This window comes from Rhodamnia argentea, chromosome 2 (assembly GCF_020921035.1).
Source record: "Rhodamnia argentea isolate NSW1041297 chromosome 2, ASM2092103v1, whole genome shotgun sequence".
Classification (NCBI taxonomy): Eukaryota; Viridiplantae; Streptophyta; class Magnoliopsida; order Myrtales; family Myrtaceae; genus Rhodamnia; species Rhodamnia argentea.
The window spans coordinates 6,218,376-6,243,383 of record NC_063151.1 but is presented as its reverse complement, the minus strand read 5'-3'; the positions used below and the strand labels follow the sequence as shown (position 1 = coordinate 6,243,383).

General features: G+C 40.6%; 2 protein-coding genes across 3 annotated transcripts; one reads left to right on the top strand and one right to left on the bottom strand.

The window, feature by feature from the left end:
- Positions 1 to 1,726: 1,726 nt before the first annotated feature.
- Positions 1,727 to 3,785, bottom strand: LOC115729027 (CBS domain-containing protein CBSX5-like). The gene is made up of 2 exons (XM_030659453.2): positions 3,362 to 3,785; positions 1,727 to 2,850 (listed from the first exon to the last, which is right to left on the bottom strand). Exons 1-2 carry the CDS (start codon positions 3,706 to 3,708, stop codon positions 1,992 to 1,994), a joined length of 1,206 nt encoding a protein of 401 aa, XP_030515313.1. The 5' UTR covers positions 3,709 to 3,785; the 3' UTR covers positions 1,727 to 1,991.
- A 15,388-nt stretch (positions 3,786 to 19,173) lies between these two features.
- Positions 19,174 to 24,929, top strand: LOC115755681 (stem-specific protein TSJT1). Of its 2 annotated transcripts, none has more exons than XM_048275123.1 (4): positions 19,174 to 19,499; positions 19,603 to 19,843; positions 20,151 to 20,271; positions 24,625 to 24,929. In XM_048275123.1, exons 1-4 carry the CDS (start codon positions 19,288 to 19,290, stop codon positions 24,813 to 24,815), a joined length of 765 nt encoding a protein of 254 aa, XP_048131080.1. In that variant the 5' UTR covers positions 19,174 to 19,287; the 3' UTR covers positions 24,816 to 24,929. The 2 variants fall into 2 exon arrangements, with proteins under 2 accessions (XP_048131080.1, XP_030551022.1); XM_030695162.2 differs by lacking the exon at positions 24,625 to 24,929 and adding an exon at positions 20,393 to 20,673 and having other exon boundaries at positions 19,187 to 19,499.
- The last annotated feature ends 79 nt before the right edge of the window (positions 24,930 to 25,008 follow it).

Below are 25,008 nucleotides of genomic sequence, written 5' to 3'. Positions count from 1 at the left end.
CTTGCCGCTACATTCGTGCTTATAAATTCCGGTCTCCGTGTAGAGTACTAAGAGTAAATGGTAATTGTCTTTCAGTATATTTTAGGTGATTCCCCTAGGAAAGGGATTTCTTGATCATTTTGGGCAGAGCCACAACCGCATAAGGTTCTGGCACTTTCGATTTCCACAGTCCCCTCGTTCATCATTGGAGGACAAGTTGTGAGGTTGGGTTAATGTATGCTGGTTTTTGATTCCATGTGAGACTCATGATCTGATGGCTCATGTGGAGTGGATTAATGTAGGCTGGGAGCACCTAATAATTTTTCTTGTTTGGTCACTGATCATGAAAATCGACTCCAATATGATTGTAAATGTCATTCACTGTGTATTCGGGTTAATAAAAATGAAGTTTTTGTCATCTTGCGAGGGATTGTATTAATTGAAGAATATAGTATAACTCGTGTCATTTCTCTAGAAAATGTGAGAGTTCACATTTCGACATTAGAATGGATATAATGTCTTGTTTGGAAGAAATGTACAGCTCGAGAAATCCGTTCCAAAGAGATATTGATAAAGAGTATCTCTTTTCCTAGAAAAGATGAGCAGGGCGTGCACATACTTCATTGATCAATAATTCCTCGGATCATTTGTCGTATCATGTCGGCGAAGATCGCAGAAGATTCACCATAAACATGCGCTCTTTTAAGACTGCTAATTGTCATTATATCTTGAAGTAGCTGTACTTACATTAGTTACGGAAAGAAGGGACAGAGTGTCCTTCAGTGGCCAAACATGCAAGAAACAAACTTAAAGAAACAATCAGTCACTCATGTGCAGACCTTAAACAATCACTCGCATTCTTTTATATATGCTGCCAGCTCCCTTCAACAAGAAACTGAGATCTCCCAGAAAGTTGCAGACTTTTTATATGCAGAAATGGAGATTAGGTGAAGTCTGTCATTTTCTATGTGCATTCAATCAGATTAACTCCACTCAAACTCGAAGGCTACTTTCAACCAAAAAAAAAAAAAACTCGAAGGCTACTTGAATCTTTATTTTGGAAGCAGAGTATAGTTTTGCCAATTGTTTCTGCAGGTAAGTATTCTGAGCTCATAACACAGAAGGGTATCTTGCAAATGCCTTAAAAAAAATTTTAATGGACGGAGGTATGCTAAGCCTTCTCGCCGTGGGCCACGCCACCATGACTCATTAACGAAAGAAGTTTCGCCTTAATTCATCTATGTGTAGCACAGAAGGTAGGGACCTTCCCCCAAGCACGACCCAGTTTCTTGTATTGCAATTGCATCTTCTCAATGTCTGAACCTCAGAATCACGTCGTCTGCTAACCTAATTAGCGAAAGCTACTTATGCCAATCACGAATACTTAGTCACAGTGGAATTCAGCTTGATCATGCATCTTGGTCGAAGTAGGGGACCCCTCCATGGAATCCAACAGCATGATTGGACCATCAATAAGTTGTCTTGACTTCAACCCACAAAGGACAACCAGGAGGCCACATGACTGCACATGATGGTGATTCATTGCGCCGTAGACCCGGGATGCACTTTGCTCTTCTTTGTTTCTCCCCAAATCCAAAATCGACCTTACCACCTCATTTGCCTACTCTACACATGAGCACGATCTCAAACCGGATCATAAAATCATGGGCCAAGGGGCAGAATCTCCTTATCCGTCCTTTGTCCAAATCGACACTCCCAACAAATTTTATCCAAAGTCCAAAAAGCATTGATGAAAAGCAGAAGTTGGGTCCATCCCAACAGGAAAAGCAAAACACACTTAGCCATAATCATACAAATCAAAGGCCTAACTTTCTTTGTCCCTTCCTCTCAAATGATTGAAAAAGCCACGAAAAGGTCAAAAAGCTCACTTGCACTTCCCAGATATCTTATGACATCTCTCTCAGACATCCCGTGAGTAATGAGAGATAAGCTCAAGCACAGGAACAAAAAATAATAAAAAAGGAACCTTTTTGTTGTTTCTACAGGCTTCTTCAAGCCAAATTCTCCAAATGCTCCTTCAGCACTTCAAGCATGTGGTAGAAGGTGACGATCCCGATCAAGCTACAGTCCTCCTCGATCACCCACACGTAGTTCACCCGGTGCGCGATCGCCTGAACCATCACCGCCACCAGCGAGCTCTTCCGGTTGCACACGATGGCCTCCGACCTCCTCACCAGCCGAGACGAGTAGCTGAACGAGCGGCTGTTGCACCTCCCCAGCTTCCGCAGCAGCAGCACGCTCGTTGGAGACGTCACGGTATCCTCGTCCGACGACGGCGACGAGGGGTTTGAGTTGCTTGAAGAAATCGCGAGCTCGTTGACCGTAGCTTGGAGACCACGCTCCTCCAGCCTCGCCTTCACCGTCCTCACGAGCTCCTCCGGCGGGCCTCCGCAGTCGATGTACGCCAGTAGATCGCCGCAGGAGAGCGTCGCGACGGCGGCCGCGGCGGTCTCGTCGCAGGAGGCGAGCGCGAAAGGGGATATCTCGCCGATCAGGACTCCGTTCCCGTCGACGACGGCGACGGAGGTCTGGTCGGCGAGGGAGCTGGCAATCGCTCCGACGGCGGAGGAGGCAGGGGAATGGTAGTCCGCGACCAGAACGTCGGCACTGACGATGCCCAGATCGTCAATCGACAAGGCGGGGAGCGGAGAGAAGACTCCGATGGAGTTGAGGAGGAAGCGGACGACGTCTTCCTGCGTGAGCCAGCAGAACTCCCGGCCGTGGTGCAGAGTCGGCGTCGGCGAAGGTTTCTGGTGCTGTTTCCGTCTCGTTTTGGTGGCAAATCTGGTTACGATTGGCACCACTAGATTTTGTGCTCCTTGCAGTATGAGATCAATCGCTTCTAACAAGCTGAAACACGAAGAAGCACAGAACGGATCATCTCCGAAACATTAATCAGACAAATGGGTTCTCAACATATCAAATTTGGCTCAAAATTTGATTTAACGAGACGTCAAGCTTTCACTTCGCACGATTAGACTCTTCATTCTTGTTTAAAAACAGAGAACTCTGTTTCAATTTCAGGGTGAAGTGCATTCTGAGCTGCAATGAAACGACGCGAGCCCGAGACAAGCGACGGGCGACGGAGGACAGACGCGTGTCATATGCAAAAACTCGAATTTCTGGAGAATTCTTTTGACACTGACCTGAATTCAGCATAGATTGTACAGACAAGACACACTTTTTTGGTAAAAATGCACAAACACACTGTCTCCAAAAATGAGAATGATTTGTACAGAAAAGTCAGTAAACTTTAAGTGACGGAAGAGTCAATTGAAGGACCGACTAAAGCTCGCACGAAACGTAACAGCAGAGGAAAATCCCGAGACACAAGCCAAAAAGAAAAGAGACAAAAAGCTACCTGGAAGAAGGGTCGACATGAATGACAAGACCTGGAATGTTGGGCAGGATCGCAGTGAGAGGAGCCTTCAGAGCAGAGGAAGGCGAGGAGAGGCGGCCGTCCTCGCAGAGGTAGCAAATCACGTCCACCATGCAAACTTTCCCGACGCACCTGCAACCGAGCTCGGCTTCGGGCGCGGCCGCATCGCCCGAGGAGTGGTCGCAGCTCCAGACGCTGAGGCAGGTCTCGCCGGAGCTCCTGAGGGCGGAGAGGGCGTCGCCGAGGGTGGCAGTGGCGGGGAGCGACCTCAGCGCGGGCTTCCCGAGACAGAGGTCGGACACGGTGTGGGACAGCAATCCAACGGCCATGCAAAGGATGTGCTCGAGCTTTTTTGGGGTAATGGGGAGTAATGGCGGATGTGGCGATCTGGTGTTTTGGGGTTAGGGATGAGGCGAAGCGAATGCGCTGGGCATATATACAGGAAGACGCTGTGGGGCGACACCTGGGGAGTGGGAAGGTAGCATGTGGGAAGTACGGTCCAGCAGTACCAAAACAACTGTACAGATCGGATTGAAAATGATCCGTCCCAAATTGATACATTTAACCTATGTGACATTTCCATTTAATACAAATTTAGTGGCTTATACACAAATCATACTCAACTCGGCACATATTGCAAGCCCTAGAAAAATTCATATCAAAGCTAAAGTAAGAGTACGAAGCAAGTGAACTCGAGATCTAGTGAAGACGAGAGTCATAAAGGTGGGTTAAGTCTGTCAACTCATTTAACACACATATTAATTTGAGCCTTACCATTTTAAACTCGTTCATGACCCATCTATTTAATATAACAAAAAAAAAAACTCATCGAATATAAGTTAAGAAACGAGTCTATGACTCATTTTGGCAAGTCTAGCTTTTTGCATAGAAAATTGACTAATCCTTTGTTAAGCATATTACCGTAAAAGGTTATACCTTGTAAATCATCATCTTCTGTTAATTGGTTATTAATCGACTTAACAAATAAAAATTGATGTTTTGTTGAATATCTAAATTACGCCTTTCTATCTTTTTGGGCGAAGAAGAGAGGAGTAATTCCAAACTCTAATTATACCTTCTAAGAATAATGGGCAACATGGGGACACAATGATCTCATAAAACCAAACCTAGCACATCACATAGTCTACATAGTTTGAGTAGCTTATCCTAACAAATTAATAAATCAATAGAGATACTAGGACAAATCATCTATATGGACCACTCCAATATATAACGACGTCCTTGATGAATATTCTTCGAGAATATGAATGGTTCGACGAATCGACAAAAGTTGTAGATGGTCATTTATTAATGTTGGACAACAAGATAAATGAAAAGAAACTTAAAAGGACGAACGCTACAAACAATAGTTGCCACTGATGTAAATTGCAGGAAAGTATAGATAAAAAAAAAAAATTGTAGAAGAAAGCTGAGTTCTTAATCTTTTACAACGAATACCCTTGGGTATTTATAACCCTCGCAATTACACATAACAATTGTTGAACTTGAAAGAACAAATTACTTCCTCTTCCTATCAGCAATTACAAGAAGTTACATATCTAAAAACATGCTACTTTGTAGTTATAGGTTGGTGTCGATGGCTTCCATCGCGATGAAATTTCTTGTCAATAACTCACATTTTCTGCCGGTAATTTTATTGGAGAGTTATCGATTCCCTTCTAATTGTCAGTTGTTCCGACTACGTAATCTTTATACACCCAATTTGTCACTTCTTCATAATAACTAGGAGTTTATCAAATTTTTTGCATCAATAATTGCATGTCAGGGCCATGTACTCGTCGTATCATTAAAGGGCATGATTGCTACATATGACTAAGTGCCAAGAGGTTAGTTGCAATTAATTACAGTGTGCCAAATGCTTACTTACAAGATTATAGACTCGGCAAAGATAATGATTAGTTAATGCTCTACATTTATATTGGTGGTAATGTAATTGGCCTCCTGTCAAGTTTCAACTAGCTGTAAAATTGCAACTTGACATCAATTTATGTGGGGCTGAGGATGGCCGGGTCGCTTTCTAGGGTTTTGGTCCATTAGAAGCCTCCAAGGAAATAATGATCAACTTTCTTGCGACGAAATTTACTGTATTAACTAATTACTTCAAGTAATATAATCAATTTTCAAATTATTTAGTTTTTATAAAATAAACAGAGCTTATCTCAAAATGCTAGCAACACTCTAGATATGACCTCCATAGTCCATACCATAAGTCTCAAATTTACTTAATCATCGTATGCAGCGAAATAATATCAATCAAACGAGAATTCTCTCTACGGACAAATCGATTATCTTTAAAGCATAAACCATTCGAAAATGACCCAAAATTACAAGCACAAACATTACTTAAAACCCCACGCATCTAAGCCGGTCTTTACAAGCAACACCAGACGGGGACATAATTGAGAGGGCCGGCAATTTGTGTTGGCATGTCGCCATTGTGTTCGTGATTCGCCTCAATTAATGTGAGTTTGAAATACCTTGATTTTGATTCTACATGCCAAATAATTGAATTACCATGAAAACATGTTGGCTCGTATCGATATGAAAAATTAAGCGTGTCATTTCGCATCGTATTCCAATTTTCCCCTTGTATTTGTACTTCTATTCCGTGTCACACTAACGGGTGGCATCTAGTACCATTAAGCCATATCAAACAAGCAAGTGGGCCCAAGAAAACAAGGAGAGTAAGAAAATAAAAAGGGGCAGGTGAGAAGGATGAAACCGATTGTAGTGATTTAAGTCCATGCTCGAGCTCACACACAGAGTCAGACAAACCGGTTTATCTCAAAAGCTTAAACTTTTAGCAAACGGATCAACACCACATGTATAATGTATGATTTGCCATTGAAAAGGAACATGAAGTGTTTGCAAAATTATGGTTAGATCTGCCACTAACAGCAGTTCTTGCCACTCATTGGTTCTTCTCAAAAAGATGTGATGGCCTCCATCTGAAAGTCCCGCGATAGTAATTGATTGAAACAATTAGGTTAATATAGTCCGCTAATGACAGGGAAAAAAGGGGTTAATCCGAGGGGGACCTTCTTCTTGGAGCTTTTGAAGAGGGAAAGGAGTTTTTTTTTTTTTCTTTTTCTTTTGTTATATCCATCTGGTGGCGGTGATTACCAGCCGAAAGATTCGCAATTGGACCTCCGGACATGATGGTGTCTGACATAAACGTAATCGACTCCTACTTGAGTTTCAATGAAGCTGTTTCTTGAATGGGAGAGAGGTGTCTTGTCTGCTGTTTCGATGTGCAAGCAGGAGGAGACAAAAGGGCAATGATTCATTGACGAGGAAAAATGAGGTTGATATGGAGAGGGAGAATCAAAGCCGGCTTCATGGCGACACCCCTAGTTGTTAGCAACGGCGATTTTGAGTCACGGGGTAGTGCACCAACGCCGTCTCGACCGTTAATGTACAACAAGCCGTCGGATAAACGACACGTATTATTTGTCCGTTATTTCAATTTTGAACGAAGAAAACGGATTTGAGACTTGCAGGAGGTCTCAAGAAAGGCAAAAGTCCTAGTTTATTAATTAGGATTTGTTTTGTTTATATGGTGACAAGGTAAAATTGACTCGTAAAAAGAATTTCGATTGTTATGTGACGTAGATTTTCTTTGTACATAATAAGTTACCACGAGTGATCCAAGATAAAGATTAAATAAGTATGTTATCTCACAATATCGACTAACACAAAACTACTCTGCTCAAATCAAATACATCTAAATCTGATGGTCGAATCAATTAGATTCACCACCATTATTTATGCATAGAGCTTTCCATTCATGTTGGGAAATGATAAAACGACCTGCAGTTTATCGTCCAATCTATAGATTTTCTTTTTTAAACATTTCTGGCAGATATTTTATGATATTTGGAAAAGGAGAGAGAGTATGAATTGGGGGTCCACTGTAATTGTGGTTGTGGGTGGATATGTCGTAACATGGGGACAAGTGGGAAGACCCGGCCATATGGATTCCCTCGCAAGCTTTCAAGCCTTTGGGCAGCCACTGATACCGAAAGGGAGAATTACCAAAAAAAGTCATAAAATTATCAATTTAGTCCTAAGTTCGGCTGACGTCCACGATAGCACCGGCTGGCCCAAATTGATCATATAAATTGAATTGACATAATTATAAAAAATTTAAAACTGAATCTATATATATAACTAAATTGTCATAATTATAATAGATTTAAGACTTTTTTTTATAATTTTTCCGACAACAAGATGTCAACGGGTGATTGGCTCCCGAATCGAAAATCTTCCGCCCCTCTAACCAATTACGTCACCCAAGGGTTTAGACATAAATTTTAATAAATCAAAGGGATAACAAAATAATGTGCAAAGTAATCAAATTCAAGGGCTTTTCGCCGGTGCTTGATCAATTAATCCTAGACCTTGTCTAGGTTACAGTAATGCAAATCACTACAAACTTTTATATTAGGGGCAACCAAGCTCGATAATCAGGTGCTTGTTTGGTAGGTAATATCGCAACATCATACCAAATTTAGGGAGTAGTCCTTTAAGAACCGACTTCGATGACATGAAGAGATTAACACATTGACAGTGCATCCATACACGATTTACAAGCAGGATCATGCCAAACAAGAACGGCAACTGCAATTACTCGTTCGCAGTTTACGAATGACTCCAAACCGTAGTCCGGTCGAACACTACGGTCATCATACCACCTTCTCTTTCCTTGTCTGTTCGTTTTGTCCCTTGTAGCTCGTCTTTATACGGCTCGCATGTAGGTGGGGATGAGAAGCTTTCGTTTTCCCAATCAGTTGTACCTTCATAGAAGCAATCGGTCCATGGCATCCGACGGATTTCCCGACATAGATGTCGATGCCCGTAGTCTAGTTGATGCATTGCTTTCGATTGACCAATCACGATTGATTGATTGAGTGCAGAATCGATGAGAAGTTGGCAATTTTTTTGTTCTTATGTAAACAACTGTGAAAGGAAAATATGTAGTTCTAAGAATGTCGGGTCGCTTTCCGTGGTTATGGTCCATAAGAATTACCGACGAAAATTGCTGGAACGATTATATTGATATTTCGTGTAAAAACATTTAAGATTAAATTAGCGAAATTAAAAAGTTTAAAATTAAATGGATTTATGATTGATTGGATAATTTTCCCAAGCACATGACTATCACATCCCTGTGAGAAGAACCAACGAGCGGCAAGACCTACTGTTATCATGTACGGGTTGGTGAGGCCAATTTATGGGAGGTGAAATGTCATTGAGTTCGACCAAAAATAAAAAAATGTCATCGGGTTCTCTAGACATCGTCACCATGCACTTATGCTAATTAACCCTTTTTTAAGCGTCAATGAACGTCTCATGACAGTCATTGATTGGACAATTAGGCCAATTAGGTCCGCTAATGAAAGGGCAAAAGGGTAAATCTCTGTGGAGCTTTTTAGAGGGGGTGAGGTTTCTCATATGGTGCGGGTGATGATTTCTAGCCAAGGAATTCACAGTCCAATCACAACGACATGATGGTGCGACAAGAAAGTTTTATAAATCGGAAGGACTAAATTGGTAAATTAAAAATTTTAAGATTGAATTAAAAACCGTATGATGAATTTAGGACTTTTTGAATAATTATCCCGCTATTTTGATGTCCAAGTAGGATGGGACGAAGGAAAATTCATTAATTAGATTAATGAGGTGGATATAGAAAATCAAAGCTAATTTTGTAAAGATAAATTATGACTCGTCTTGTTTAAATGGTGAAAAAGTTAAAATAACCAAAAAAAATTTCAATTGCTATGTGACTTAGACTCCCTTTTTGCATAATGGAGTACATACATCATCTTGTTAAGCATCGCCAAAGGGGACAACATCATTTTTCGGTTAGTAAGCGCACAAATTACTCTGGTCAAATCAAATTTGATCTTAAATCCGCCGCTCAAATTAACCAGATTCACCATTATTATCCAAGCATAGAACTTTCCATACGAGCTGATAAATGATGAAGCGACCTGCACCTTATTGTCCAAACTATTCGTGGATGCTTTCTTTAAAGATAAGTATATTGAAAATTCTAAAACTTATCACGAATGTGTAATTGAGTCCTGAAATTTTCAAAAAGTGCAACGCAAGCCGCAAAACTTGTCAAAAAGTGCAATTAAGTCATAAGATTTTCAAAAGTGCAATCAACATAAGAATTTGATTTCACTGACTTGATAAATTTTAAGACTTAATTATATTTTTCAAAAATTTTAAAATTTTCAGCACATTTATTCCTTTTCTTTCTTTCTTATGTGGCAGATATTTTCTGATATCTGATGGGGAAAAGAGAGTGAAATCTGAATCGAGGGTCCACATTATTGGGGGTGGTGGACGGATATGTCGTGTAAAAGGAGAATCACTTGGCAAACCATGTTCGTCTCCTACTTGTGATAATTCTTTCGGGCCTCCGGGCAACCGGTGACGATGAGATGGGAGCAAGCGACCACTTCTTGGACCGAACATCTTCTGGCTCCCCGGCCAACTCCGTCAACCCCGAGGGTTTATATTTTGTAAATTGAAGGGATAACAAAATAGTATGCGCAAGTAGTCAAAGTCAGGTTGGGGTTTTCACTTTTCAGCCTTGTTTGATTGATTAATCGGAGACCCTATCTTAAGTTATAATTATGCTAATCGCGACAAACTCTTATAGAGAGAACGATCGGTAGTTTCATAATCAAGTACTGGTTTGGTAGGTGAGATTTCAAATGTCACATCAAATATAGCGAGTTATCCTTTAAGAACCACCATTGACAACATAAAAGAAATTAACACGTTGATATTGCTTACCGATTTAGCATAGAATTTATAATCTTGATCGATATAGAGGATATAATAATTAATTAGAATCGTAATATTTTGATATATTTTTCGTACATTCGCTTCCTTTCGTTCTTTTAAAGTATTTTTCCGCTTCCTTTCCCAGAAACCATTTTTGTAATTACATGTGTTGTGATTGGTTTCATCCAAAATGCTGGGTCAATCATTCTGTCGGACTAAATATTGGAAAGAAAGCTTGACGAGAGAGGACCACCTTCCCACATCTCATGCCTAACCAAACAGAAGCTCCAATAATTGGAGTTGCTGTCGCCGGCGATGCCTCCTGCAAGACCGGCCATTGCGAGCGACATTGCCGACAGCGGAGGGACACCGTGAATGGCGGACCTCTCACCCTTTCTCCGACTTCTTTACCGTAGAGAGGTTTTCTTTTTTGGCTTTGTTGTATCCATCATCATACAATGGAGAAAAAATTGGCGTTGCTTTATATATATCATTTGTTTATTGCCAGCTTAGCTTTATACGCCCACAAGTAGGACGGGTTCAATGTATGACTGAACTTTGTTGCGTCAAGTGGGCAAGCAAGACTAATTATCAAATGTCACTCAACTGACCAATAGAGATGTCAAGGATTGTCTGCTTGCACATCAAGTTGGAGAAAGAGGCGAGCGATACTTTGGCATCAGCGTGTGGTTGAGAATCGCTGAACAATGTAAGCATTGCTCCTTTTTTTTTTTTTTTTTGATATCCGAGGATCCGTACGGCTTACCCTCACGACTATACCTCGGAAGAGATTAGCCCAACAACCCACCACCAGGGCCCCTCACTTAAATCACGAAACACGATTAGGAATTTCGAACCCTCAACGTGAACGAAGAAGGACACGCTCTCAACCAACCACGTCATGGGTGGGTGGGCCAAGCATTGCTCTTTTTTATTTGCCCTTTTCCTCATCATTTGCACGCCCACGAGCACACGTTTTCTCTCGGAACGATGATCTCTACACTACTATGCCACACCAAGCAATCATTCAAATCAATTGGTCCACCATGGCATGCGCCAGATCCTACTACATGTGCGATTTGAGAAAATTATCCCAAAAAAATCCTAAACCTTTTTGCATTTTTATAAGTTCAGTACTAAATATTTTAATTTTGCCAATTGAGTCCTACATCTTTTCACGTGTTGGCAATTAAGTTCATCTGAACAATTTTGATCGAAAATCGTTAGCATGGACTCGACCGACGCTCACGGGGAAATTTTTTAATAATACTTTAATTTTTTTTAATTTTTATATTTTTTATTTCTCTTTTCTTTTTTTTTTTTTAACAATAGTGGTGGACGAGGTTGTCGGCTGACCATCCGTGGCCATGTTGGTCGCCGATACAATTGTAAAAACAAAAAAGAAGAATAAATAAATAAAATTCGAAAAAAAACATTAGCATATTATTTTAAAAAATGTCAACGTCATCGTTGGCCATGTCATATAAGAAGATCGGTGTCCACGTTAGCAATTTTCCATCAATATTGACTGGATGGACTCAATTGATAAAATTAAAATATTTAGGACTGAATTTGTAAAAATACAATAAACATATGACTTTTGGATAATTTTTCTTACATGCTCTCACGAAAGAAAAAAAAAACGCTAATTTATGAATCAAGTAAGATGCGAACAATAATTTTCGCGAGAAGTCTAAGGGTCAGTATGGTAACATTTTAGAAAAAGTATTTTTATTCCCAAAGTGTTCTCAGAATACTTTGGGAATAGAAACGCATATGGTAAAAAATTATTTAAAAAATGTTCCGAAAACATTTTTGAAAAACAAAAACACTTTTGGAGCAAAAATGAGAAACAAAAAAACTTGTTTTTGAGTTTTGAAACACTTTTTAGAAACAACTCGAGAGCGAGCTTGTGCAAGCCACCACCGCCCACCATAGTCGGCGAGGAATTGAAGCAGTCGTCGCCGCCGATTGCGGGTCGCCGGCTACCGCTACCGGCCACCGGCCGCAGCTGCTCGATCGTTTGCCGCCACCGCCCGGCCGCAGTTCGCCGCCGCCCGATCGCCGCCCGCTGTTCGCTTGCCTCCACCCGCCGCCCGCCCGATCGCCCGCCGCTGTTCGCTTGCCTCCACCCCGGCCGCCCGCCCGCCGCTAGCCACAGGTTGCAAATCCTTCCTTTTGATAAAAAAATATTTTTTTTTTTATATTTGCCAAACGCATTTCGATTCTCGAAAATTGTAGTCGAGAACAAAAATACAAAAAAATATTTCTGTTTCAAATATATTCTCAGAAATAGAAACGTTCCCGTACGCAACATAAATCCATTTATTCATCAGTAAGTCAATATAATGCAATTATCTGATGCGTTATTAGTTTTAAGTACATACAATGTCCCACGACTGGGACAATTAATTACTAGGTGAATGTGATGTCGGGGAAGGAAACCAGGCAGTGAAGTTATGAGCTGGGAAAGCATCCGTACATTTCACATGCGACGGATAGCTAGGAGAACGTGATGGGACCTTCGAAGCACGTTATAGGCAGTGCGACCGATTGCCCAATAAAGAACCTTGCAACGACTCGTCGCTTATCTTCTCTTTCCCGATTGGGCCACCCCTATTGATAAGTCAATCGTACATCACAAGAAAAATATCGACTTTCATTTAATAATTTAAGTTTTTTTAAACAATTGACACTAATCTCATCAAAATCTTACATAATACTAGAACAGAATGTTCTGAATCTAAATTTTTATAAGACCTGATTTGCCCCGCTTACCCTTTTAAACTGGGTGTCAAACTATTTAATTACTAAACCACACGAATCACATAATAATTTAAGCTTTTTAAAACATATTGGAGGGTTGCGGGCCCTCAACTAAAACAAAGTAAATGAACAAAAAAATCATCAGAATATTACCAAAAATGTCCATGTTAGCGCTAGTCGCGCCACGTAGGACGGCTAATATCCACATCGGCGATTTCCGGTCAAGATTGATAAGATGGACTTAATTGGCAAATCATCAAAAAGTTTATGATTCGATTAATACAGTTGAAAAGTTTATGATTGAATTGGTACAAATACAATAAGTTTAGGACTTTATTGATATTTAACTCCCTACAATAAGCTCTTGCATAAAGGACAACCCAACGTTTGATAGATCAGGTGCCAGTTTGGTAGGCAAGATTACAAAATCATACCATACTTAGATAGTTCTAGTTTAAGAACCAAACACTTGATAATGTAAACGAGACCAATTAATATCCAAGTACTTCTTGGATATATATATACACATATTTTTCATGCATTTGCTTTCTTTCATCCTTCTAACGTGTTATTCCGCTTCTTTTGTCGAAAACTTATTTTTTTTTATTATGACCGAGATTCCTCGGGAGGGGCTAACGCAGGAGCCCACCACCACGACCCCCACTTAAGACACCGGCGCCGAGGAGTTTTGAACCTAGGACCTCTCGTGAAAGGAACCGAATTCAAACCAACTTGGCCACCGATCGGTGGGTAACTATTTTCTGAATTACATATATCATAATTGGCTCAATCCAAAATGCTCCGTTCATTTTACCGTCGGATGACTCCTTGTTTCCCTCCATCGTTACACTGTTTCCTTCCTATGGACGAAATTTGCGCAGGAGAGTGACAATGGAGCAGAGATTGGCGTTGCTTATCATCGGCAGTTAGACACGTGAGATCAAGATTCCTCACAAACATTGTTGCTTTTTGGGGTCCTGGCTCGGCTTCATACGGCCCGGGCCCACATGTAGGAAGGTTTTCCTTTGCGTTTTTGACCAAACTAAGTTTGTCGTCTCCCACTCCAAGAAAGGTGTCTGTTTGCTTATGAAGTAGGAGAAAGAGATGAGCGATACCCGCCATCGACGTGTGGTTGAGAATCTTCCCCCTTTTTTTCCCGATCAGTTGTACCTCCACGAGCCCACGTCTTTGTCCGAACAAATGATCTCGGACACTACTACTACTCCACGCCCGAGCAATGATGCAAATCAATCGGGTCCAGTCACATGCGATGAATTTTCGCGCACATGATCTTTTACGGTGGTAAGAGAGAACCCAACTTTTGGTATGTAATAAATCTTTTCATGACATGCCCTAATTTCATGAATCGGATAAGATGCAAATAAAAAAATTCTGAGAATCGGCTCGAATATGAAATCGGTCGCTACGTGGAGATCTAAAATCCATTTATTCATCAGTAATAGCACAACTTCGGCAATGGATTACTAGGCGAAGTATGAGCTGTGAAAGGGCTCCGTACGTTTCGCATGTGACGGATAAGTACAAGAACGTGATGGGACCTTGGAAGCATATGCCATATGATAGGCAGCGTCACTGATTGCACTATGCGACAGTCGTATAGGAAACATCCAATGACATGTCGCTCATCATTATCTTCTCTTTCGGCGTGCCTCAACTTGCGCGGATGTAATCCATCGCCCCTCTCTTTTGCGAGGGGAAGAAGAAAGAAGAAGCAACAGTAGCAGCAATCTCAACCGTCACAATTAAAAGATTTAAAAGTGAATTAATAAATCATCAAAAAATTTACAAGTAAATTGACATAATTAAAAGATTTAGAACTGAGTTGACCGTCCCACAATACATTTAGAGCTTTTTGTACAAATATCCCTAATCTTGGATTCAAAAAATTTGGCTCGTTTCGCTAACATGGCAAGCCAATTCAGTCGTGGGATCGATATTCGCTGGCTGACAAATGAGATAATTACCAAAAGAAGTGCTAAACCTATTGTATGTATATTAATTCAGTTCTAAACCGTTTGATAATTTGACTTTATAGCTCTTCCAGCCAATTTTGGCCGGTAACTATTAAAGTGAACGCCAAGCAGTCCTACATGGTATTTTGGGCATTGATATGAACAATTTTTGTATTTTTTAAACTCTTTTCAAATTTTTATTAACATTTTTTGAATTTTCCCTTCTTTTCCACTGGTCAACATGGTTGGCGACCGGCCAAGCGAGCAAGGCTCACCCTCGCTGGATCCCGTGAGGTCTACCCTCGCCAAATCCCGACAAGGTCGAGTATTGCTCAAGGCTGGTGAGGTTGGCCCTCACTTGTGGCCAATCGCCGGCCATTATTCAAGGCTTGGTGACCTATGGAGGAAGAAGGAAAAAAAAAGCAATAACAAAAAATTTAAAAGTTACAAAAAAATTCCAAAAAAATTAAAAAGATAAAAAGAAAACAATTGTTCACATTAGCTTCAACAGTGCCATGTAGAGTATAAAGTCTCCACTCATCGATTACCAAGCAAATTTGTGAGGTTTAAGACTAAACTAGCTAAATTGAAAGATTGATTAGTGAGTTGGCATCCGTCAATAGTTTTATAACATTTTTTGGTAATTTTTCCGCTGATGAATATTTGCTATTGAAGTGTTCAACCACGTTGAGAAAAAAATTATAAGTAAAGAACAACAAGAAGAGAGAGAGAGAGAGAGAGACGTATGAGTGATATTAAATCTAATATATCTGCGTAGAAACTCAAGTACCCATTTGCACTTTATGTTTATGGCATGATTTGACACCCCAACTAGGTAGCCCAAGACTACTACTGTTTTATACTTGTGCCTTGCAGCCCAACAATATCATGGGCCCGATCTAATCCTATTTCGAAAACAACGTTGATCAAATATGGAACTACAGGTGCATTCGAAGATTTTGGAAAATATTTTTCGAAATTAATTGATTATATTACTTAAAAAAATTAGTCAACGGTAAATGATTTCATTATCGAAAATAATTTATGATTAATGGTTAATTGTTGATGCGATTGCGAATATATTTCTCATTCATTCATTTTTTTCAATCGATACAAACAATCATTTTTCTAGAAAATATTTTTCATATATTAAGTTTTCCATAAAACAAACACACCCTACAATAAAATATTTAATGGGCTGAGCCGACACAAGTTCCTTCTCGTCTCTTATGCGTCAGGAAGTCAAGCTTCATACACCCTCCATGGCCTATGTCATGAGGGTCCGTCCATTGATGAGTTGAAGTTGATGAATAAAGACATATTTCAGTCAATATTAACATGCCCTAGAAATTATTAACTTAGTTTCACAAAATTATTCAGAGGAAAGCAAAGGCCAGCCCACATTCGTATGGTGATCGATTATCGTGAGTGACGATCACTCAATGTTAAATTTGTTTGCACAAGGTCATCAAGAAAGTTCATGCGTGCGGCTTGACAATCTACTTCTCACGTTTCAGTTCAGTAGTAAATTTGTTACATAGTCTATTTTTGAATACATCCAAAGATGGCCAAGGGGGAGTTCGAGCTACCTTTACTTAAGTTAATTGATTATGAGCCAATTATGATATATTAATTACTCTATACCACGATAATTATCCGATGTGAGGCTTTTTTAATGCAAAACATATGTACATCTCAACAACCCCCCTCACATTTAACCTCAGCATTGAATATGTTCTCCCTTAATTCAGATATCCTTCCGTATCAATATGTTTAAACTTGAATCTCTAACACCCACCTTCATCCCTAGTTCCTCTCCAAACCGAACCATGAAGCTACTATTGGGCTTGCATCGTTAGACCACAACATTGACTTTCATCCCGACCAAATCATTATGCCTAGAAATCGTGTTGGTCAAATTTCGTCTTTGTTATATTCACCAAACACCAGATACACATTGAGAGTGATCCACCAATCAAACATTGCCCTTAATATCGGTTGTTGGGAGTGCGCGGTAGAAATTGATACCTTCATCCTAGTAGTGTTAGAATTTGGCACACAATCACAATGAAATAATGTATGGCAAGAAAAAGAAAATCTAGACACAAAGTTTTTATTTCCATTCACCTTTAAATTAGGGTTATATCCATCAAATGATTTCATTATAATTAACACCTCACAGCTCTCGTTACATCGCTCAATTACAAGCAAAAAAGAGTATATAGAGCAGTAATTATTCATGGGCGCAAGCCCAAACTACTAATGAAGAATTATGGGTTCAAACTATAAAAGTTTTCAAGTGTCCAAGGGAATCCACATGCTTTCTTATCATTAGAAAATATGAACTATACCCTAATAGATAGATCGATAAGGGGAGCCGAAGTCCGAACTCGTTAATATATCTAATTGGACCCGTGTTCACTAAAAAACCTAAGTCAAAGAGTTATTAGCCAATTAGGATATGCTGACTACTACACACCACATCAATATCTTTGATGGAGGGTTTTTCGAAATTGCTCACACGCGCATGTCAACGGCTTGTTTTAGTCTTTGCTCCCAAATCGAGGTCCTAAGTTAGCAAACAAGAACATTCTGTAGTCTTAATAAGAGGGGGAATGGTTAAGGATTTACCTTATATGATATCACATTGTTCGAGAAACCCTAGATGATGTCAATGATCAAACCAAAAAGGGTTTCGGTTTTCGAAATGATTATGGCCCACTTATCAATTTCTTAACATGTCGTAACACTCGTCACCATCTCTTAAAATAGCCTATAGTAAAGCTGATGGAGACCGGATTTGACCATAATTACCCTAAAGCTTCCCTTGACGTCCGTCACAAAGAAATCAAAACAAGCGGGCACCAAGTGGCCAACACACGCGCCTAACAAGTAGGCCCGAACATCATGAAAATGAAAGTGAAGCTTTTTTTTCCGTGGTGAGCCCCAAATACACCCACAGAAACCCAAGACTCATGAGCCAGAAACAAATGGCAAATCGCCGGCTGACTCTTCTTCGGTGTCATGGTCACTCCACCTGCGGATGAGATGAACCTCTTGTTGATCCTTTGCTCTCCCAACAAACCATATCTTCGTCCCAATTTACTATCTTATCACAATGATACATGCATCTTTATCACTTCGCTTGCATTAGAAAATTCAGATCAAGCTGGCAACCAGGGAATTTTTTAAGTGATTTTTCGATTTATCTTATGAGTTCTCTCTAGAAAAAGTGGCCATATTTAGTAAAGAACCACAAATTTTAGGTCCAATTCAAATTTTATCTCTACTTTTTTTTTTGTCCTAGAAAAAACCTCCAACTTTAGGTCAAGTACCAAATCTACGTAGAACTTTGTTTTGTCTAAAAAAAACCTAAAACTTTCAGTTCCAAAACTACCCTGAATTTTTTCTTGTCTAAAACAAAATCACAAACTTTCAATATATTCTCAAATTTACCCGGGTCTCAACTTGACATAGCATTTCCATGTTGATAAAAAAATCCAAATCAACAAAGTAGTGGAATGATATGTATGGACCGACGTGACATTTTCACATGAATAATAAATACGCTCCAATAAAAATTATTGAAAACTAGGGACAATTAATAGTGATTTTCGGACAAAGGGATAATAGGAGCAGATTCGAGAAAAGAGCAAAAAATTTTTTTTTTTTTTTTCTCTTGGACAAAACGAAAATTCGAGTTGATTTGAGATTGGATCCGAAGTTTGATTTTTTTTTTTTAGACAAAAAAGTTCGGGATGGATTTGAGGCTAGACCTAAAATTTGAGGGCTTTTTTCAAATGAAAATTTGAGGTAGAATTGAGACTCTATCTAAAATTTGGATTTTTTTTTAGGGATTCGCCCCTAGAAAAAGAAGAAAAAAAAAGGATGTTTGATTTGTCTTGAATTTCCAAAAATCCCATTTTGTGACGTATTGAATGTTGACATGAGAGGCGGAATGGCAAAAGATAGCCGGGAGTGGGGTCAAGAAATTCAGCGGAGAGGTTTCAATACAACTCGAGAACTTGAAAACAACAGGAAAGAAAAAAACAAACAGAAATGAATAAACAAACATTAAAGATAAGAACACCTCGGGCCACGGGAATCCTTATCCCATGACTCTGTCAAAGTCTCTCAGCCCACAATAATATCATAATACAACCTAGAATTGGCTACTCTCATACTCCTCCTCCTCCTCCTGGTCCTGAAAACCCCGTAAATGACACTATAAATTCCAAAGATCGTTTGCTTTGCTACCTCTATTTCCCGTCCTAGCACGGAACCCGCCTCTCAAAGTTGGATCGACGAGTCTTTTCAAGAGGACGATAAGGAATTGCGGTGACAATGTTGGCGATATTTCACAAGGCATTTGCGCACCCGCCGGATGAGCTGAACAGCCCTGCCTCCCACAGTGGCTCGAGGAAGCCCAAGCTCCCAGACGAGACCCTCAGGGAGTTCGTCTCGCGCCAGCCGGAAAACACCTTCTCTATGACGTTCGGGGACGCTGCTGCCCTCGCTCATGTCAGGCCCGACAACCCCTTTTCCCTGCGCCAGAGGTAGGCTCGTGGGCTGTGTGCTTGATCTGGGGAGGGTCTTGTGGGGTTCGACTCATGAAACCCAAGTTCTTACTTCGTTTTTTGGAGTTTCATTCGTTGCTAGGCTGTTTTGCGGGTTTGATGATATATACTGCCTGTTCATGGGGAGCCTGAACAACCTGAATCAGCTGAACAAGCAGTACGGGCTGGCCAAGGGAAGCAACGAGGCCCTGTTTGTGATAGAGGCCTACAGGACGCTGAGGGACAGGGGTCCATACCCGGCTGATCAGGTGGTGAAGGATCTTGATGGTAGCTTTGCCTTCGTTGTCTATGACAGCAAGGCTGGGACCGTCTTCACTGCACTGGTATCATTGAACTTTCTCTCTCTCTTTCTTTTTTTTTCTCTTTCTATTTCCTGCTAAATCAGAAGTGATCATCTGGGCTTTAGATGGTTATGGCCAATCACTGACTGTACAAAAGGGTTAGGGGTTGTGTCCAACTCTACCTGGTAATTTAATTGCATGACGGACGAACCTTTATTTTCTCAAGGTACAGCTATAGTAGTTCAGCTTCAACCTTTATTTTTGGGTGGATAAGATCATGAGTTCATGAGAAATTCGAGCTGAATTGATCTACCCAGTAGCAATCCTTATGTGGATGGTTGGGTTTCAGGGTTCTGATGGAGGAGAGAAGCTGTACTGGGGGATTGCAGGCGATGGCTCTGTTGTGATATGCGATGACAAGGAGGTCATAAAGGCAGGGTGTGCCAAGTCTTATGCTCCCTTCCCCAAAGGTATGTCAAGGCACGGCACACAACGGTAGAGAGACATGATCATATAACATAGACATCGTCTGTTTGATTCACTTTGCGATGAATGAGAGGCGACGAATCCGCGCTGGGTTTTCATTTGCAGGTTGCATGTTCCACAGCGAAGGAGGGTTGATGAGCTTCGAGCATCCGATGAACAAGATGAAGGCGATGCCGAGGGTGGACAGTGAGGGGGTGATGTGCGGAGCCAACTTCAACGTCGATAAGTTCACGAGGGTCAACAGCATTCCTCGCCGAGGGAGCGCATCGAACTGGATGGAGTGGGATGCACATTAATTGACTCGAGATCTTACTCTCGCCACTCATCAACCGCCCGTGACCAAAGTCCTTGTTATTTCCTTCTCATTCCTGTAAACTAGTGATGTTAAATGAGAGGTCATCTAAGCAAAAATTAATTTCCTCCAAGAAGCAGAAATGTTACTGGCTTTCCGTTCTTTAATTTTCTTGACCATGATATTGGACGCTGACCTAAAAAACAAGTAATGTTATTCACATGAATGGAAAGCTATCAGTAGGGAAATTAAGTATAGCATCGATATGCGACAAGGCGGGACATGTCAACACGTCATTTTTAAAAAATAAAGAATTCGGAATACGAATTTAGGGACACGTTGTATGTTAAATATGTACATAATAAATTAATATTTTTATGATTATTTCAATCAAATTAATTTGATTCAAATTCATAGGTGGGTTGTTTTAAATTATTTTCAAATACAATATATTGTATACTTTGCATGTAAATTACTTAGGTAAAAAGGATCATTATTTAATTAATTCGTCGTAATTATGGGAGCTTAAGCTTGACCCAAAAATTAAAAAAGAATTTTAAAAAAAACTAAATAAGATGTGATCGAATCTGCGCCGTCCATCACGAGCAATCTGCACCGTACGTCAGGGGTTACACTGGCTTGTCATGCTTTATAAATCATGTTCTCCATTTCAATAACTCATGTCTCCTTTATGTGCGCCTCCCGACCTTCCCCCGCAACCCCACGGCTTCCCTCAGCATCACTGCCCTCCTCTCCACCGTCTGGAGCTCTCTGTCTTCATTGCTCCTCTCCATCCCCATCGCTCTCCACCTTCTGGAGCACTCTGTCTTCATTGCTCCTCTCCATCCCCATCGCCTAACATCGGATGTTTCTAAGATTGCAAATGTTAGTTTATTATTATTATTATTATAAAAAAATGGACCCTGCATGTCGGGCGTGTCCGACATGCATGTCGACTTCCATCAACGCGTCGGAGCATGTCGATGTCCGGCACGCGTCCGACATCGACGGGGACCTTCTCGACGTGTTGTGCTTCCTTGGAGAGACTTGATCATTCAAAATTATTAAAATTGGATTACGAGACAGCATCAATGCGATGCAATTGCAGCTGAGTCGCGACAAATGGCAAACCATGTACAAACAGAACAACTGAGCGCTTTGGGGATGGAAAAGGAACAATTTTTATCCCCAGTCAATCACCAAATTCACCAAGAATCGCCAATAAGGCACCAAACTCCCGCCATTTCAGTACAATCGAGCGCTTTGGTCTCTCCGATCGAACACATAGCTATTAAACCCCAGCAAAATCCTTGCGGACGAAGAAGACGAAGAAGATAAAAGCACGAAAGTGAGGCCAATTTTGGGCTTGTGTCAAAAGAATGGCCCTTGCAAATCAATGGGCCTAATGCAAAACAAACCAACGCAGCTCAGTGTTCAACTCCACGATCTACCTAAAGATCATGCTTTCATTTGTATGCATTCCGGTTCCCGATTTGTGAAATCGCGATGGGCCCACCTATCGAGGACTCATCCGCCAATCGGACCACTCGATCCCATTCAATTCCCGGTGACCGGCAATTGCAGCAAGTTCAATACAATAAATGCACAAAGAGATCGATACAAGAACCTATGCACCACCGACACTCTTTGGGAGGCTTCATGTCATGTCGGACACCCGACACACTTGGACACACGGTCAACCGAGTGTCGGAATTTCGATACGTTGTCGATACGCTGTCAACACACCGGACATGCCACCGACACTCTCTGGAAGTTCCGTGTCATGTCGGACACCCGATACACTCGGACATGCGGTCAATGCGCTGGACACACTACCGACACGATTGTCTGACTTCCGACATGCTGAGTCAATTTTGGAAATTTTTAGTTTTTTAGGGGTAAATGAAACGGTAGAACGTGGATTGTGGATTGCATGTTGTTTTTTATCTCCAAGTTTCATGGATTATTGCAAGGAAATATAATCGAATTTGTCAATTCAAGACAATGAAATGTTATTAATTTGATGCAAATTATCATAAAAATGATAATTAATCATGTATATATAAAAATATGCATTTGGTATACAACTTGCCCTAACATATCGGTATTCTCTATTTTTTTTTTCTAGAAATAACGTGTTGACGCGTCGTGTCGCTATGTAAACAAGCAGAGCGAGTTTGATATAAGTTCTGTAGGTCCAGCTTTCAGCATGTCAAACTTGGCTTCCGATCATGGCGTGGTTTGCAGGAATCATCGCTCATAAAACACATATAAACGAGGTCCATCAACATCTTCAATAACATGCTGGTTTCATGACCCGAGGTTCTCGTTTCAGGTATGAGAGTGAAAAAACGAGATAATCGGGCCGTACAAACAAGCGAACACGTAGACGGCGTCTTGAGTATTTTACCTGGATTATGCGGCTGCGGTCACGATCGGCCAAAAACAGAGCAAAGAGAGGGAGGCGAGAGTCGAGACTCGAGATAAGACCCAAGAGGAGGCGTCGGGCGAGATGGACCGAGTCATCGAGCGGAGGCAGTCTTCGAGCTGAGGGAGAGGCAGTCTGGACTCGGGTTATTGGGTATACACGTAATGGAACGGCTAGAATTCGACTTTTGGATTTTCAGTTTCAAAAATCAAATACATACGATTACTTGATTTACATTATGGAAGAAAATAGATTTAATTATAAATTTAGGTATGGATCGTCCTAAATTGTATCGTGAAAATGCCACTAAGACCTAAAACTTATAAAAAAATACAATCAAGTCTAAAACTTATTAAATTAATTTAATCGAGTCTTTTCATTAATTTCGTCTAACTAAGTTAACGGAAAATGCTGACTTGTCTTATTTTATAATTTTATCAAATTTAGATGTGGAGCTCACCAAACGCTTGTCAGACAAAATATACAAATTATCTTTAAAAAAGCAAACTGAATTATATTAAGAAAACGTAAAATTAAGAAAAAAAAAAAAGGAAACACAAACTCACGCAATGGACTTGGTCACCGCCATTGGTGTGACATTTTTTTTTTTTTTTCAGTTTTTAGCTTTTTTATTTTTTTAAAAATCTGATTTCATTTGTATTTATGTAATTTTTTTTTTACGGGACGCATGGTGAGTGCCACATCTTCACCGCCACGTGTCTTAATAAAGTAACAAAATAAGACACGTCGGCATTTTCTATTCTGTTAGCCTAGTTGGACGGGATTAAAGAAATGACTTGATTGGAATTCCGTGACAAATTTTATTATGGTTTCCTGTGCTCTTGTTCACGCCAATAAAAATGAATTTAGCTCAGATGTGGTCCAGACAAATTTCTTTTATTTGCTTTTAAGAAGATGAAATATCAACACATAGGAATGGTTACTGTTACTTCCTCGTCCCTATGATCAGGTGGTGAAGGATCTTGATGGTAGCTTTGCCTTCGTTGTCTATGATAGCGAGGCCGGGACCGTCTTCACTGCACTGGTATCATTGAACTTACTCTCTTTTCTCTCTTTCTGTTTCCTGGTAAATCAGAAGTTTTCATCTGGGCTTATTTGGTTATGACCAATCATTGACTGTACAAAAGGGTTGGGGGTGGTGTCCAACTCTAACCGGTAATTTAATAGCATGATGTACTAACCTTTATTTTCGTAAGGTAAAGCTTTAGTAGTTCAACTTTAACATTTATTTTGGGGTGGATAAGATCATTAATTCATGATAAATATGATCTAAATTGATCTACAGAGCAGTAATCCTTCCTAAGCTTTAGTAGTTCAACTTTAACATTCATTAAATTCTTGGGTTCACTGTGGCTGGTTGGTTTTAGGGTTCTGATGGAGGAGAGAAGCTGTACTGGGGGATGGCAGGCGGTGGCTCTGTTGTGATATGTGATGACAAGGAGGTCATAAAGGCAGGGTGTGCCAAGTCTTACGCTCCCTTCCCCAGAGGTATGTCAAGGCACACATCGGTAGCGACATATATCACAGGCATCATCTGTTTAATTTACTTTGTGAGAAATGAGAGGCGACGAATCCGGAATGGGTTTTCATTTGCAGGGTGCATGTTCCACAGTGAAGGAGGGTTGATGAGCTTCGAGCATCCGATGAACAAGATGAAGATGATGCCGAGGGTGAATAGTGAGGGGGTGATGTGCGGAGCCAGCTTCAACGTCGATAAGTTCACAAGGGTCAACAGCATTCCACGTCGAGGGAGCGAATCGAACTGGATGGAGTGGGATGCACATTAATTGACTTGAGATCTTGCTCTCGCTCATCAACTACCCGTGACAAAATCCTTGTTATGTCCTTCTCCTTTCTGTAAACTTGTTATGTTAAATGAGAGCTCATCTAAGCAAAAATTAATCGCCTCCAAGAAGCAGGAATTCTATGGGTTTTCTGCACTTTAATTTTCTTGAATATTTGGACACCAGCCTAAAGAAC

What these genes read in the sequence shown, in the direction of transcription:
- LOC115729027 (XM_030659453.2), bottom strand. Translation starts at nt 3,708, where the DNA reads ATGGCCGTTGGATTGCTGTCCCACACCGTGTCCGACCTCTGTCTCGGG. An exon ending in CATGTCGACCCTTCTTCCAG is followed by an intron (nt 2,851 to 3,361) that starts GTAGCTTTTTGT and finishes TTCGTGTTTCAG; the next exon opens with CTTGTTAGAAGCGATTGATC.
- LOC115755681 (XM_048275123.1), top strand. Translation starts at nt 19,288, where the DNA reads ATGTTGGCGATATTTCACAAGGCATTTGCGCACCCGCCGGATGAGCTG. An exon ending in GGACCGTCTTCACTGCACTG is followed by an intron (nt 19,844 to 20,150) that starts GTATCATTGAAC and finishes GTTGGGTTTCAG; the next exon opens with GGTTCTGATGGAGGAGAGAA. An exon ending in TTATGCTCCCTTCCCCAAAG is followed by an intron (nt 20,272 to 24,624) that starts GTATGTCAAGGC and finishes TTTCATTTGCAG; the next exon opens with GGTGCATGTTCCACAGTGAA.